We start from the raw sequence: 14,074 nt of genomic DNA, 5'->3' as shown, positions 1-14,074 counted from the left end.
TATGCCTTTTTAAAATTTATAATGCCTTTTTCAACATTTATTGTGCCTTTCTTTCACGTTCTATTGCCTTTTTTTCCTGCCTATTTTAACTATGCCTAAACATCCGGGCTCTAGTCATATCCAACTTATATTAATTTGTTTATTTTGCCTGTGAACTTGTCTGGAGGAGATTTCATTACAGACCTACACAATAGGTGTGAAAGCGGAAGTACATAAAATAATCCTTTCACCTGTCTGTTGAGCGCCATGCAATAGCTGTAATCACCGGCATCGTTTACGACGTTGTAATTAAACACAGATTTGTGTAGGCCAATGTAACGATTCAGTCACTGTTGCAGTAATGAAGGTGTCATATGGCCATGTATCTTAAATAAATTTCACTTCCTTTACTTTGAAAATCACTCTCTGCACTGTATTTATTGTCCACAGTCATATTGTAGGACTCGGACTAAATCTAACATCTGTTGAGTAAGATTTCTCAAGACTGCACGTTTCCCTGCACAATAATCTAGATGCACTTCTAAGTCTGGTTCATAAAGAAGAAAGCCACCATGACAGAAAAAAATGTCTCCATTGTTAGTGCCTTACGTACCGTGAAATGGGGGAACTTTGGCAAGCGGGTGTAACATTGGCATATGCTTGAAGAACTTTGAGAACCATGTTTCTATTTTCGTTTTCTTATTTTCTCATATTAAGAACTAGCCGTACCCGTGCGCTCCGCTGCAAATGTTAGAAATGAATATAAAGCAATTACATAATTAAAATAGGACGTTTGATCCAGGGAACATTCGTGTTCGTTAGAAGGATAAATCGTTTAATGTATTACTTAATTTAAATTGTATTTAAATAATTAAAATGCGATCATTTTGGTCCAGAGACCACTCATTTAGTGCAATGATAATTCCTTTAACATGTTTCTTAATTTTTATTATATGCAACCATAGTTTAATGAAGATTGACATATCATTTAGTTTTAATATGTAAACTTTATATTACTTGCTATGTGTTTCCATTGAATTGCGGTAATAACTTAATTTTAACCATTGTTTTCTACCTCTTCAGTAAATGGCGCTTGGCCCACTATGGTTCTGAACCCTTCAAATAACTTAAATAGTGATACAGCATATATAGTGATATGTAATTATATTTCTTTCTTTCGAAAATGTAAGAATTCACGATCTCCTATGTACCATTGCCATGGAATGAATAAATGTATTTTTTTTTTCCTACTCAAAAATTTTATATTTTGCACATAGGAATTACTACGGGAACAACAACGCTACAATCTGAGGGCGGCGGTGAAAATGTATTGCATTGTTATTTTAAAAGTCTTTTATATCCTTAAATATCAGTCCTATCAAAATTTTGCATAGAATAAAACTTATGGGAAATCATTTTTAAAGAAACTTTTGTTATGTAACATTTTTCAGAAAAAAGCAATAATAAGCGAGATAGTCTATTTCGATTTATTTAATTCAGGCCCCGTTAAATGAAGTATTTTGAATACCATATACTCTAAAATCTAAATTACAACGAACTTAATTTATATTTCATTTTTCATCGAAATCTGTTCAGCCATTATCACGTGAAAAGGTAACAGACAGACAAACAGACAGACAGACAGACAGACAAACATTTCAAAAAAGCGATTTTCGGTTTCAGGGTGGTTAATTATATAATATATAACATATATAACATATTATGTTAGGACCAATTATTTTTGGAAAATCGAAAATTACCAGAAAAATTTCGGCTACAGATTTATTATTAGTATAGATGGCTACAACAATGACTTTTGATGAAACAAACATAATAGGACGTCTACCCAAGGAACAATTCACTCTTCTATTGAGGAAACTCTGGGATGCAATGCATTTAAACTTGCCTGGATATCGGGTAACTATACTTGTACCATTCAATCCGTCAGAGATTTTAGATAATATCAGTGATGTCGACGACGGAGAAGAAATTAAAAGACTATGATTATGATGTCGAGAAAAATTATTACTACGATATCGACAAAGACTAAGACTACGATTTCGACGAAGACTATGATTACGATGTCGATAGACGAGGCTATAACCACGATTTCGACGGAGACTATAACTGAATCAGGGATTGCAGAAACAGCACATGTCACTATTTGTGGCGAAATGAGTTTATTCGAGTTTCATAGGCTGTTGATATAAGGCTATCATTCCATGCAGAAACCACATATTTCAGTATAACCGTCTCACATTTGGGGACCTGTGAAATCCTGGAAGCGCGCAGAAAAAACTGATGTCAAAGACATGTGCCGACACATTGGTTCCGATTCCAGACGGCAGACATCTACTACACAAGGATACAAAAATTTATCCCACTGAATGACAAAACATGTCTCAATTCTGGTGGTGAATACGTTGAAAATTAACTCAACAATTGCTATATTTGTTCCAATAAAACTTTCCATGAAATGTTCCCTTTTTATAAACGTCCCCAGGGAAACTTATTTTTTACGGCCTTCATAATTGCGCTCGAGTGGTCAAAATTTTTGTAAGCACTTCTTTTGACATTATTAAAATGATGGAAGGAAAAAGATTTTTTATCTGCCCCCATGAGAATGTTTGCTTGTAAGTACAAGGTGGGGCATCGGAACCAAGTGTTTTTTTGAATGGCTTGTACTCAGTCATTATGAAAGGGAGAGACATGCGGCATGTGACATTCCATTCCGTGGCTCGTAGCATTTCACCTGCAGTCGGGATCATGGAGCAGTGGACTCATGTTTTCGTATGATTCTTTTGTTAGGAATGGCGAGTAGGTGACAATGGTACGGCGTGAGTTTTGTTATAGATTCAATATTAATCGCAATGATTCTGTTCTTATGTTGTTTTAACAATCTTTGAACAAAAGATGCAATACTGAAGAATAAACCGCCCAGCCACCAACGCAGAGTGCGTACTCCAGGAAGTGTCAGACAAGCGATACTGCGCAGCCCAAGCCGCTCTGCTCGAAGACATTCAGCTGCACTTGGAATCAGCAATCGTACGACGGATTTTGCATGATGATTTACATTTACACCCATGCAAGATGGGTGGCTGTTTAGAAATTCAATGTAAGGGATTACCCCAACGATGAATTTCGCACAGGAAATGCTTTCACTCCACGAGAAGTATGAAAACATGATTGTCGCAATGAGTGATGAAGCCCATTTCCACCTTAATGTAGCCGTTAACAGACAAAATTTTCGGTACTGGACTGCTGAATTAAAGGACGCGATACGTCATCATCACTCAAATCAATAGAGATCTCCTGGAAAGAGTAGAGGTCAATTTTCGTCAGAACCTTCAACAATGCGTCAACGCAGACGGACATCACATACCAGATGTACAGTAATTTTCCGCTCATAATTGAAATGGTATGTTCTCTCAAATGTTGTTCTACCAATAAATTGTCTTCAAAACAAAAACTAACTATTTTATGATTATTTAAAAAACACTTGGTTCCTGTGCCCCATCCTGTACAAAGGATAACACCATATTTACCTTCTTCATTGTCGTATCCAGACAAAATCGTGCCAATTCAAAGAGAGAAACTTGACGATATACGCAAACTAATGCGTTACATGCCACATGAATATCAAGAATTTTACAAGAATATTCTTCAATGGCCTATTGTGGAAAAATAAGTTCATTTATATGTTGAACTCCTGCATTAAATACACAATAGACCTATGCACATATTATATTCCCAATTTGACAAATAAACTTTAGTTGAACTGATATTATTATACTACAATTTTGATTCCTTGCAGAAACAGCACATGTCTAGCTAATATATATTGATTTATTTGATTAACAATTAATTACATTACAATAAATTTAGTATAAAACGACACATCAATTAGGCTTCTGTCTGAAGAAGCCAGCACTGTAACCAATGATGTGGTCTACACCAGTAATACCGTTTTTTGTGTGTACTTAAAAATGTAGTTTTCATGACATGTGCTGTTTCTGCAATCCCCGATTCAGCTATAATGTTAACGACTGTGACTACGACGATAATATAAAACGATAATTTATAGAGCAAAGTACATACTTCCCCGATTAAGATTCTAATTTTGGACTAGTTCTGCAACGACTAAGACATTGCCGACTTCACTTCTCGGAGTATCAATTTCATAAAATATTAAAGTAACATTACTTCCATTGAAGTAACTGAGGCTTATGGTAACAATGCATACAATATCACCTCGCTAAGCCAACTCACTGTAAGACTGGTCTGGTCTGCCTCGACGGCGGGTGCAGCCACACCAATTGGTTCCTCGCCCTCCAGGGCTCCGTCGTACCGCAGTATGGCGGAACCCTCTATGACCGAAGTGTCGCATTCCTCCGCCGTGCTGACAGTCAGCCAGTATGAGCCCACGCGCTGGTCGGCTATTAGCACCACATCAGCTCTTTCTCCTGCGAACAAGCATGGTGCATGACAGTACTGACAGCCAATTACAGAAAATTCATCAAACGCATACTCTCTAACGACTTTAGGCATGCGGTCTGGCTCCACAGGAACTACAGTATTACGTCGTACTGAAATGTAACCTGAATTAGTAAGAAAATAAATATGCTCAGAATACCTTTTGACACATACCTATGTAACGTTAAAAATTGACTTCCGTAAAAGAAGAAACACAATATACAGAGTTATTCACGAGGATTTACCGTCCTTTACGGAGCTTATTTCCGAAGACATTCTGAGCAAAAAATGTGATATAAACATGGGTTCTATTTTCAATATTTACAGAGTTACGTTTCGTTATTGGAACGCATTATTGTGAACGCGTGATCTTGGTCAACGTGAAAGCCGTATTTAGCGCTGTTCTGCAGTTGGTTTCCAAACAAAATATCAACAACGTGAGTTGGTTCCCCATGTTCAAATATAAACAACGTGAGTTGGTTCCCCATGTTCAAATATCAAGAACGTCAGTTGGTTCCCCATGTTCAAATATCAACAACGTGAGTTGGTTCCCCATGTTCAAATATCAACAACGTCAGTTCGTTCCCCATGTTCAAATATCAACAACGTGAGTTGGTTCCCCATGTTCAAATATCATCAACGTGAGTTGGTTCCCCATGTTCAAATATCAACAACGTGAGTTGGTTCCCCATGTTCAAATATCATCAACGTGAGTTGGTTCCCCATGTTCAAATATCAACAACGTGAGTTGGTTCCCCATGTTCAAATACCAACAACGTGAGTTGGTTCCCCATGTTCAAATACCAACAACGTGAGTTGGTTCCCCATGTTCAAATATCAACAACGTGAGTTGGTTCCCCATGTTCAAATATCAACAACGTGAGTTGGTTCCCCATGTGCAAATATCAACAATGTGAGTTGGTTCCCCATGTTCAAATATCAACAACGTGAGTTGGTTCCCCATGTTCAAATATCATCAACGTGAGTTGGTTCCCCATGTTCAAATATCAACAACGTGAGTTGGTTCCCCATGTTCAAATATCAACAACGTGAGTTGGTTCCCCACGTTCAAATATCAACAACGTGAGTTGGTTCCCCATGTTCAAATATCATCAACGTGAGTTGGTTCCCCATGTTCAAATAACAACGTGAGTTGGTTCCCCATGTTCAAATATCATCAACGTGAGTTGGTTCCCCATGTTCAAATACCAACAACGTGAGTTGGTTCCCCATGTTCAAATATCAACAACGTGAGTTTGTTCCCCATGTTCAAATATCAACAACGTGAGTTGGTTCCCCATGTTCAAATATCAACAACGTGAGTTGGTTCCCCATGTTCAAATATCATCAATGTGAGTTGGTTCCCCATGTTCAAATATCAACAACGTGAGTTGGTTCCCCATGTTCAAATATCAACAACGTGAGTTGGTTCCCCATGTTCAAATATCAACAACGTGAGTTGGTTCCCCATGTTCAAATATCAACAACGTGAGTTGGTTCCCCATGTTCAAATACCAACAACGTGAGTTGGTTCCCCATGTTCAAATACCAACAACGTGAGTTGGTTCCCCATGTTCAAATACCAACAACGTGAGTTGGTTCCCCATGTTCAAATATCAACAACGTGAGTTGGTTCCCCATGTTCTAATATCAACAACGTGAGTTGGTTCCCCATGTTCAAACATCAACAACGTGAGTTGGTTCTCCATGTTCAAATATCAACAACGTGAGTTGGTTCCCCATGTTCAAATATCAACAACGTGAGTTGGTTCCCCATGTTCAAATATCAACAACGTGAGTTGGTTCCCCATGTTCAAATATCATCAACGTGAGTTGGTTCCCCATGTTCAAATATCATCAACGTGAGTTGGTTCCCCATGTTCAAATATCAACAACGTGAGTTGGTTCCCGATGTTCAAATATCAACAACGTGAGTTGGTTCCCCATGTTCAAATATCATCAACGTGAGTTGGTTCCCCATGTTCAAACATCAACAACGTGAGTTGGTTCCCCATGTTCAAATATCATCAACGTGAGTTGGTTCCCCATGTTCAAATATCATCAACGTGAGTTGGTTCCCCATGTTCAAATATCAACAACTTGAGTTGGTTCCCCATGTTCTAATATCAACAACGCGAGTTGGTTCCCCATGTTCAAATATCAACAACGTGAATTGGTTCCCCATGTTCAAATATCAACAACGTGAGTTGGTTCCCCATGTTCAAATATCATCAACGTCAGTTGGTTCCCCATGTTCAAATATCAACAACGTGAGATGGTTCCTCATGTTCAAATATCATCAACGTGAGTTGGTTCCCCATGTTCAAATATCATCAACGTGAGTTGGTTCCCCATGTTCAAATATCAACAACGTGAGTTGGTTCCCCATGTTCAAATATCATCAATGTGAGTTGGTTCCCCATGTTCAAATATCAACAACGTGAGTTGGTTCCCCATGTTCAAATATCAACAACGTGAGTTGGTTCCCCATGTTCAAATACCAACAACGTGAGTTGGTTCCCCATGTTCAAATATCAACAACGTGAGTTGGTTCCCCATGTTCAAATACCATCAACGTGAGTTGGTTCCCCATGTTCTAATATCAACAACGTGAGATGGTTCCCCATGTTCAAACATCAACAACGTGAGTTGGTTCCCCATGTTGAGTGCGGAATTTAAAAGTAAGTAATCTGAAATTAGTCAGCTTCTAAAAACTATATTCGGACTGCCTTTATTGGCTCCTCAAGAAGTTGAAGATTGTTTTGTTAATGACTTAATGGCTGTCAAACCTATGGACGATCGATTGGACCAGTTCTTTGATTACCTCCTCCATACTTATATTACACCAACAAGTGAGCATCCACCTCCAATATGGGCTGAGTTTACTTCTTCCTTAGAGCGAAGAACCAACTGTTGTGAATCTTTTCACAGTAAACTTAATACGCACTTTTGTGCTCCACACTCAAGTATATATGCACTTGCAGATGCTCTGAAGGAGATTCAGTGCGATACTTACATTAAGCTTAGGAGTAAAAGTAAATGTAGGCCTAAGATAATGCAACAAGAGGAAACTTTTGTGAAAGATTGGATGGAAAAGCTTTTTGATGGCAATGTAAGTAGATACCGTATGCATTCCTGCGACATGTTTGTTTCAAATTTTTACCATACAGAACTAAAATTGCGAAGTTATTCGATGCAGCGTGTCCGCCAAGCACAAAACATTTTTAACCTACCTACTACTGTAGACAGTCCTAAGTCTGTATAAAATGGGAAGGGAAATGTTTTCTGTCTTGATCTAGCGCGGGAACCAATTGCAGTACACAGGAGAAATCAACCTGGAACCAACTCGAGTATAGCTCTGGGACGAACTGGGAACTAATTCACAGATTTGGGAACCAATTTCAGTACAGCCGTATTTAGTTACGTAGAGCGACGAGTGCCTTTCACGAACGTGCGGCCAATCAAGCGGACGGCGACATTTTTTAAAATGTGTTGCAAACTCTCCAAGACTGTAAATTAGGATTCAAAATTGAACTGCAAAAAATTAAGTCGGTAGGAGTGGTGTGATTTGTAATAATTGTTTTGATAAGTGCGTAAGAATAATTTAATTTTCTAGTTAAAAATAGAAAAATATGTCTGTACGAAGCAACTAAGGAGTTCACAGCACATTTTTAGCTTCATAGTACTTGCCAATTAAAGAAATTATACTTCTGAATGGTTCATTCTCTATTTGTATTATTCTTTTACCTTCAAACTAAAGTAAAACCGTATTTTACAAACAACTTTAAATTAGTGCAACTCTGAAAATATTGAGAATAGGAACTATGTTTATAGGACTTTTTTGCTCAAAATGTCTTAAAAAATAAGCTCCGTGAAGGACGGTAAATCTTCGTGAATCACTATGTAAAAAAGATTATAACTAAAGGTAGGAATTTATACCGCAACATGAGGATATTAGGTTAGTTGTGCATAGATGTTACGTCATGAATAACATGAAGCTGCGGTATGACCAGGTTACAACTGAAATGCGTTGTGTATCGCAGCAATTGAATGGGGATATGTTTCTCGTGCGCAGGATTCAGCGTTGTGCCCCAGTAACTGGTCTGTTTACATTGCACTGCGATTTGTTGATTGATTAACCACATAAAGCTACATCCTCATTCTGCTTACACCACGGCAGAGTTCCCGAACAGGTATCCATGTACCTGCATTGCTAGCTACGCCTACTCTCTCTTTCAACAACGAACACACTATGCATACCTAACTTAGATAGGTAAATTCCTAACTTTAATAATTATAGTAGGTCATTTTACGACGATTTATCAACATCTCAGGTTATTTAGCGTCTGAATGATATGAAGATGATAATGCCGGTGAAATGAGTCTGGGGTCCAGCACCGAAAGTTACCCAGTATAATTTGCTCATATTGGGTTGAGGGGAAAACCCCGTAAAAAACCTCAACCAGGTAACTTGCCCCGACCGGGAATCGAACCCGGGCCACCTGGTTTCGCGGCCAGACGTGCTGACCGTTACTTCACAGGTGTGGACCTTTACTTATATCATACGAATATTTTTATTGGTTTATTTTACGACGCTTTATAAATTGCGATGATTATGTGGCATCTCAGTGAAATGAAGGTATTAATACCAACGAAATGAGTCCAGGGTCCAGCGCCGAAATTTATCCAGCATTTGCTGTTAATGGGTTGAGGAAAAATCTCGGAAGAAACCTGAACCAGGCAACTTATTCCAACCATGATTTGAATCCGGGCCCGCTCTTTTCACGGTCAGACATGCTAACGATTACAGCGGTGAAGTACGATTATTTTCATTACACCAATTCGCGTGTTAAGCTTGTGGGTAAGGAGAGAGGAACACACAATCCGATGCTATAAAACGTCACATTTGATGCAATGTTGTTCAATAACAGGTTAGAAATTATGAAATAAAAATTGTAATGCCTATATTCTAGTAGATACTAGTTAATTATACGTTGATAAGGTCGAATTATTTAATAAATCCAGTAAACGTTTACTTCCATTGAAATTCTTATTTGAATAAATGCTAAAATTTCAGACTTAATTCGAATTTTCGTAGCTTACATTATTTTGGATAATTAGAAGAGAGAATTTCTTTGCTTTCAAAGAAGTTATGTCCAATCTTGAATTGTTATAGACAAAGTTCGAAAACGTTTTCTGAATTATTGTTTCGAAGAATTCAAATTCTATTCTTGAACTTAACAGTGATCGACAGGAGAGGGAACAGGAAAACTCCGTTGCTACTGTTCTCATTGTCTTCTCCTTGTTCTCCTTGTCTTCCTTGTTCTCTATGTATTCGTATTACCCTTGCTCTCCTAATACACCCCTTGCTCTCACTGTCATCTTTTTCATGATTTCCCCACAGTCTACTATATACAGTCACGAAGCTTGAGTTTTGAGGGTGCTAGAAACAATAGACTGTGACTGTACTATTTTGTATTGCCTGTAATAAAACGATATTAGCGATCCTAATGGTGAGCAACTATCTTATGTTTGCATATTTACTACGTATTGAGCTTCGCGACTGTATATACCAGACTGTGACTTCCCCTTGTTCCCCTCGTCTTTCCCTTGTTCTCCATGTACTCTGTTTTCCTTGTTCCCATTGTCTTCCTCTTCTTCGTGACTTCTACTTGTTCTTTTTTTTCTCTTGTTTTTCTTGTCTTCCGCTTGTCTTTCCCTTGTTCTCCTTGTTTTCTCCTTTTTCTCGTTGCCTTTTCCTTGTTCTCGATGTCTTCCGCTTGTTCTCCTCGTCTTCCTTTGTCTTTTTCTCCCTTATTCCTCTTGCATTCGCTATTTTTTTCACCTGTGTTCCCCTTACATTTTCCTTGTTCTTCTTGAATTCTTCTTTTTTTCATAGTCTTCACCTAGCTGGTAGCACATTCGTCAATAACCACTTCTACGTAAAGATATGTGCTGCATAGTAAACGTGTGCACCCGTCCACAGGTAATAGCACAGCTACTTCTACGTGGAGATACGCAACATGGTAAAGTTATATACCTGTCGATATCTCTTTCTTAACAATATTCTTTGATGCAGGATTGTGTGTTTAATAAGTGTACGTCTTCTTTTCTAGCTTTGTCATGTAGATAGAAATGGCATTTAAATAATTACAGAGTGTTGGTTCTAGCAAAGCAATATCTTAAGGCAATCGCGTATAGACAATCCAAATTGTTGGTCTCCACTTCGTTACAGAATTAAATAAAAACAAGCCAGCGATATTTCATACTTTCACGGTTGTTAACTAGGTCTCTGAGTATAAAAAGTAAAATGCACCAGTAGTATACTGAGAACAGCCAGATTTTATATCATTTTCTTCTATCTTGGTGAAAGTATCCATGATTCTTGTACTCAATTCAAAAGTCTGACCTTCAGAAATCTTAAGCAGCTCATCAATACGATAATAGCGTGCAATGTGCTTCAATTCGATTCTCGATCTTCCGTTTCAGTCACTCCTGTTTTGTAATTCTGTAAATTATCCGCTTTGATGCCAACTTAATTTTGCAGCTGTCCTGAAAGCATTGTGAAAGGGTCGTATTAACGTTTACATGTAAAATTTTCTATTGAAAATGACAACATGCAAGTTACAGACTTTGGAGACGTATCGAAGGAACAACTAAACATACAGTGAATTTATTCAACCTTCTGCCCAGCAGTGATGCACCTTTACTAGCCACATGTATGTGGTAGATATGAGATGAACACTCTTTACTACTACACAGTAAAATAAAATATATTATGTTGAATTAATCTGGGTTTCTTCTATAGTTAATGTTATATATTAAACTTTAAAAACTTGAATTTGTTTATCTGTTCAATTTTCATTATTATTTAAAACTTCAATTAGAATGTTCGCCTTAGGGCCCATTCAGATACAAACTCAGTATTGACCGTAGCTTAAACAAATAAGCTTGTAAAAAGTTTCTTTATTGAAATCATTCACAGACTCTCAGTGTTACAAATGAACGCTAAATTAAACATCAACGCAGAAGCTTATAAACTGCAAGCTTTAGAGTTTTTATTATTGCGATGTACCGAAGTTCATATGACGAAGGATCGGTGGAGCGGAGAAAAATTCTCTCCGGCACCGAGATTCGAACCCGCTCTACGCGCTGACGCTCTACCCACTAAGCCACACCGGATTCCAGTTCCGATGCCGGATTAAATCCTCTCAGTTTAACAATGTCAATTTTTATTTCCACCTTTGCTTATCTTATATATTTGGATTTATATTAACGTTTTCGATACGCAGTGTGTATCATCTTCAGATATATATGTCAGTATGTGTTGTAAAGACCTAGCCTCTTATTGTGTAGTGGGATATTCACGTGCTTGTGACCTATCATTGTTTCTTAATTTAGCTACAATTACTATAAAATGTACTTGATACAGTGTGGGGTTGCTTGTTGTGATTTTGTTAAAAGTCTTTCTTTTGAAAGCACACATAGGTAAATAGGAAATTATGTTAAAACCAATATTATGACACATAACTATAAACAAATAAAATATACACTATAAAACACTGTAAACACTATGGCACTTTTATCATGTTATGATTGGCTGTGTTAGCCTGTTATGTCGTAAAATTGGGTTGTTATTACTGTTTCTTGGTTAAAAAACACTGTCTTTCTGACGCACTTTCACTGATTATCTGTAGTATGGGATTGTATGTTGTTGGAGTTTTTGGAGTTTTTTAGGCTTATTATTTTTGTTGTTCATATTGACTACTGTGAAGATCATTGATGCTTTAGCTGTGTGTAAGTTCTTAGACGTATATATAATATAAGATATTTTTGTTGTATTATATATACGTCTAAGAACTTACACACAGCTAAAGCATCAATGATCTTCACAACTAAAATATGTTTTTATCAACTAAAATATGTTTTTATATTGACTTAATCTGTTTACTATGTATTGTATTTTTTTGTTTAGCATAACTGATGAATTGTATGTACTGTAAATTGAATAGTATACTGTATAGGTCAACTGATGAATTGTTTAAGCTTATAAATTGAATTAATCTACTTCATATGAATTGTATAGCTTAACGAAAATAAGTTTGTAAATTGAACTAATTTGATTGTATATGTTTGTATAGTTTGGCTGATGAATTGTATATGTTCTTAAAATGATTACTAGTCAGTGTAGCTCTACTGATGAATTGTATATAGGCCTACTGTAAATTGAATGGTAATATGTATAGCTCAACTGATGAATTGTTTATGATTATAAATTGAATTAATCTACTTGATATTAATTGCACAAATTTGTATAGCTTAATGAAAGTATGCTACTTTGTATTGTATATATTTGTATAGATTTGGCCGATGAATTGTATATGCCTTAAATTGAATAGTAATCTATATAGCTCTACTGATAAATTGTTTGTGTTTGTAATTTGAAGTAGTTTGCATGATATGTATTATCAATTTCTGTATATCACAACTGGTTGAATTGTTTATGCCTTAAATTTAATTAAATTGTTTTGTATTATAATATAGCTCAACTTATGAATGATCGTTTGCGTTTGTAAATTTAATAATCTGATTGGCTATGTATTGTATACTTTTAGTAGAGCCATCGATGTTGGTCAGTCGACAGACTCCCTGGGCTGCTGATCCGGAGCTGCGTTCGGGCTTGGGTTGGATCCCCCTTTGGACTTTGGTTTCTTCGGAGGTTTTCCCCAGCCGTGGGACTGAAGCCGGATGGTCTATGGCGAGTCCTTGGCATCAACCCCTTTGATTTGATTACCCCCTTTGATTTGATTACCTGGTTGGGTTTTTCCGAGGTTTCCCCCACCGAAAAGGCAAATGCCGGGTAATATTTTGGCGAATCCTCGGACCTCATCTCATCTCACTACATCTCGCCAAAATGTAAAAAAATGTAAAAAAATTGTACAAAATTGTAAAAATTGTAGAAAATTACTAAATTGTAAAACTATAAAAATTTGTAAAAATTGTAATTGTAATATTGTAAAATGTTGACATGTTCCACATCTTAAAGCTTCATTGCTCATGTAAGATCTATGGAATAAAATAAATGAATGAATGAATGAATGAATGAGTAGTCAATATGAACAACAAAAAATAATAAGCCTAAAAAACTCCAAAAACTCCAACAACATACAATCCCATACTACAGATAATCAGTGAAAGTGCGTCAGAAAGACAGTGTTTTTTAACCAAGAAACAGTAATAACAACCCAATTTTACGACATAACAGGCTAACACAGCCAATCATAACATGATAAAAGTGACATAGTGTTTACAGTGTTTTATAGTGTATATTTTATTTGTTTATAGTTATGTGTCATAATATTGGTTTTAACATAATTTCCTATTTACCTATGTGTGCTTTCAAAAGAAAGACTTTTAACAAAATCACAAGAAGCAACCCCACACTGTATCAAGTACATTTTATAGTAATTGTAGCTAAATTAAGAAACAATGATAGGTCACAAGCACGTGAATAACCCACTACACAATAAGAGGCTAGGTCTTTACAACACATACTGACATATATATCTGATGATGATACACACTGCGTATCGAAAACGTTAATATAAATCCAAATATATAA

General features: G+C 36.7%; 1 protein-coding gene across 1 annotated transcript in view; it reads right to left on the bottom strand.

The window, feature by feature from the left end:
* Positions 1–14,074, bottom strand: part of LOC138694966 (uncharacterized) — a 139,348-nt gene that overhangs the window by 30,397 nt on the left and 94,877 nt on the right. Inside the window, exon 7 of the mRNA XM_069819196.1 lies at positions 4,249–4,442. Within this exon, the coding sequence (XP_069675297.1) occupies positions 4,249–4,442 (194 nt within the window). The remainder of the gene's footprint in view (positions 1–4,248; positions 4,443–14,074) is intronic.

Source organism: Periplaneta americana, chromosome 1 (genome assembly GCF_040183065.1).
Source record: "Periplaneta americana isolate PAMFEO1 chromosome 1, P.americana_PAMFEO1_priV1, whole genome shotgun sequence".
NCBI lineage: Eukaryota > Metazoa > Arthropoda > Insecta > Blattodea > Blattidae > Periplaneta > Periplaneta americana.
Note: the sequence above shows the minus strand (reverse complement) of the source record. Positions and strands in the feature narration are given on the sequence as shown.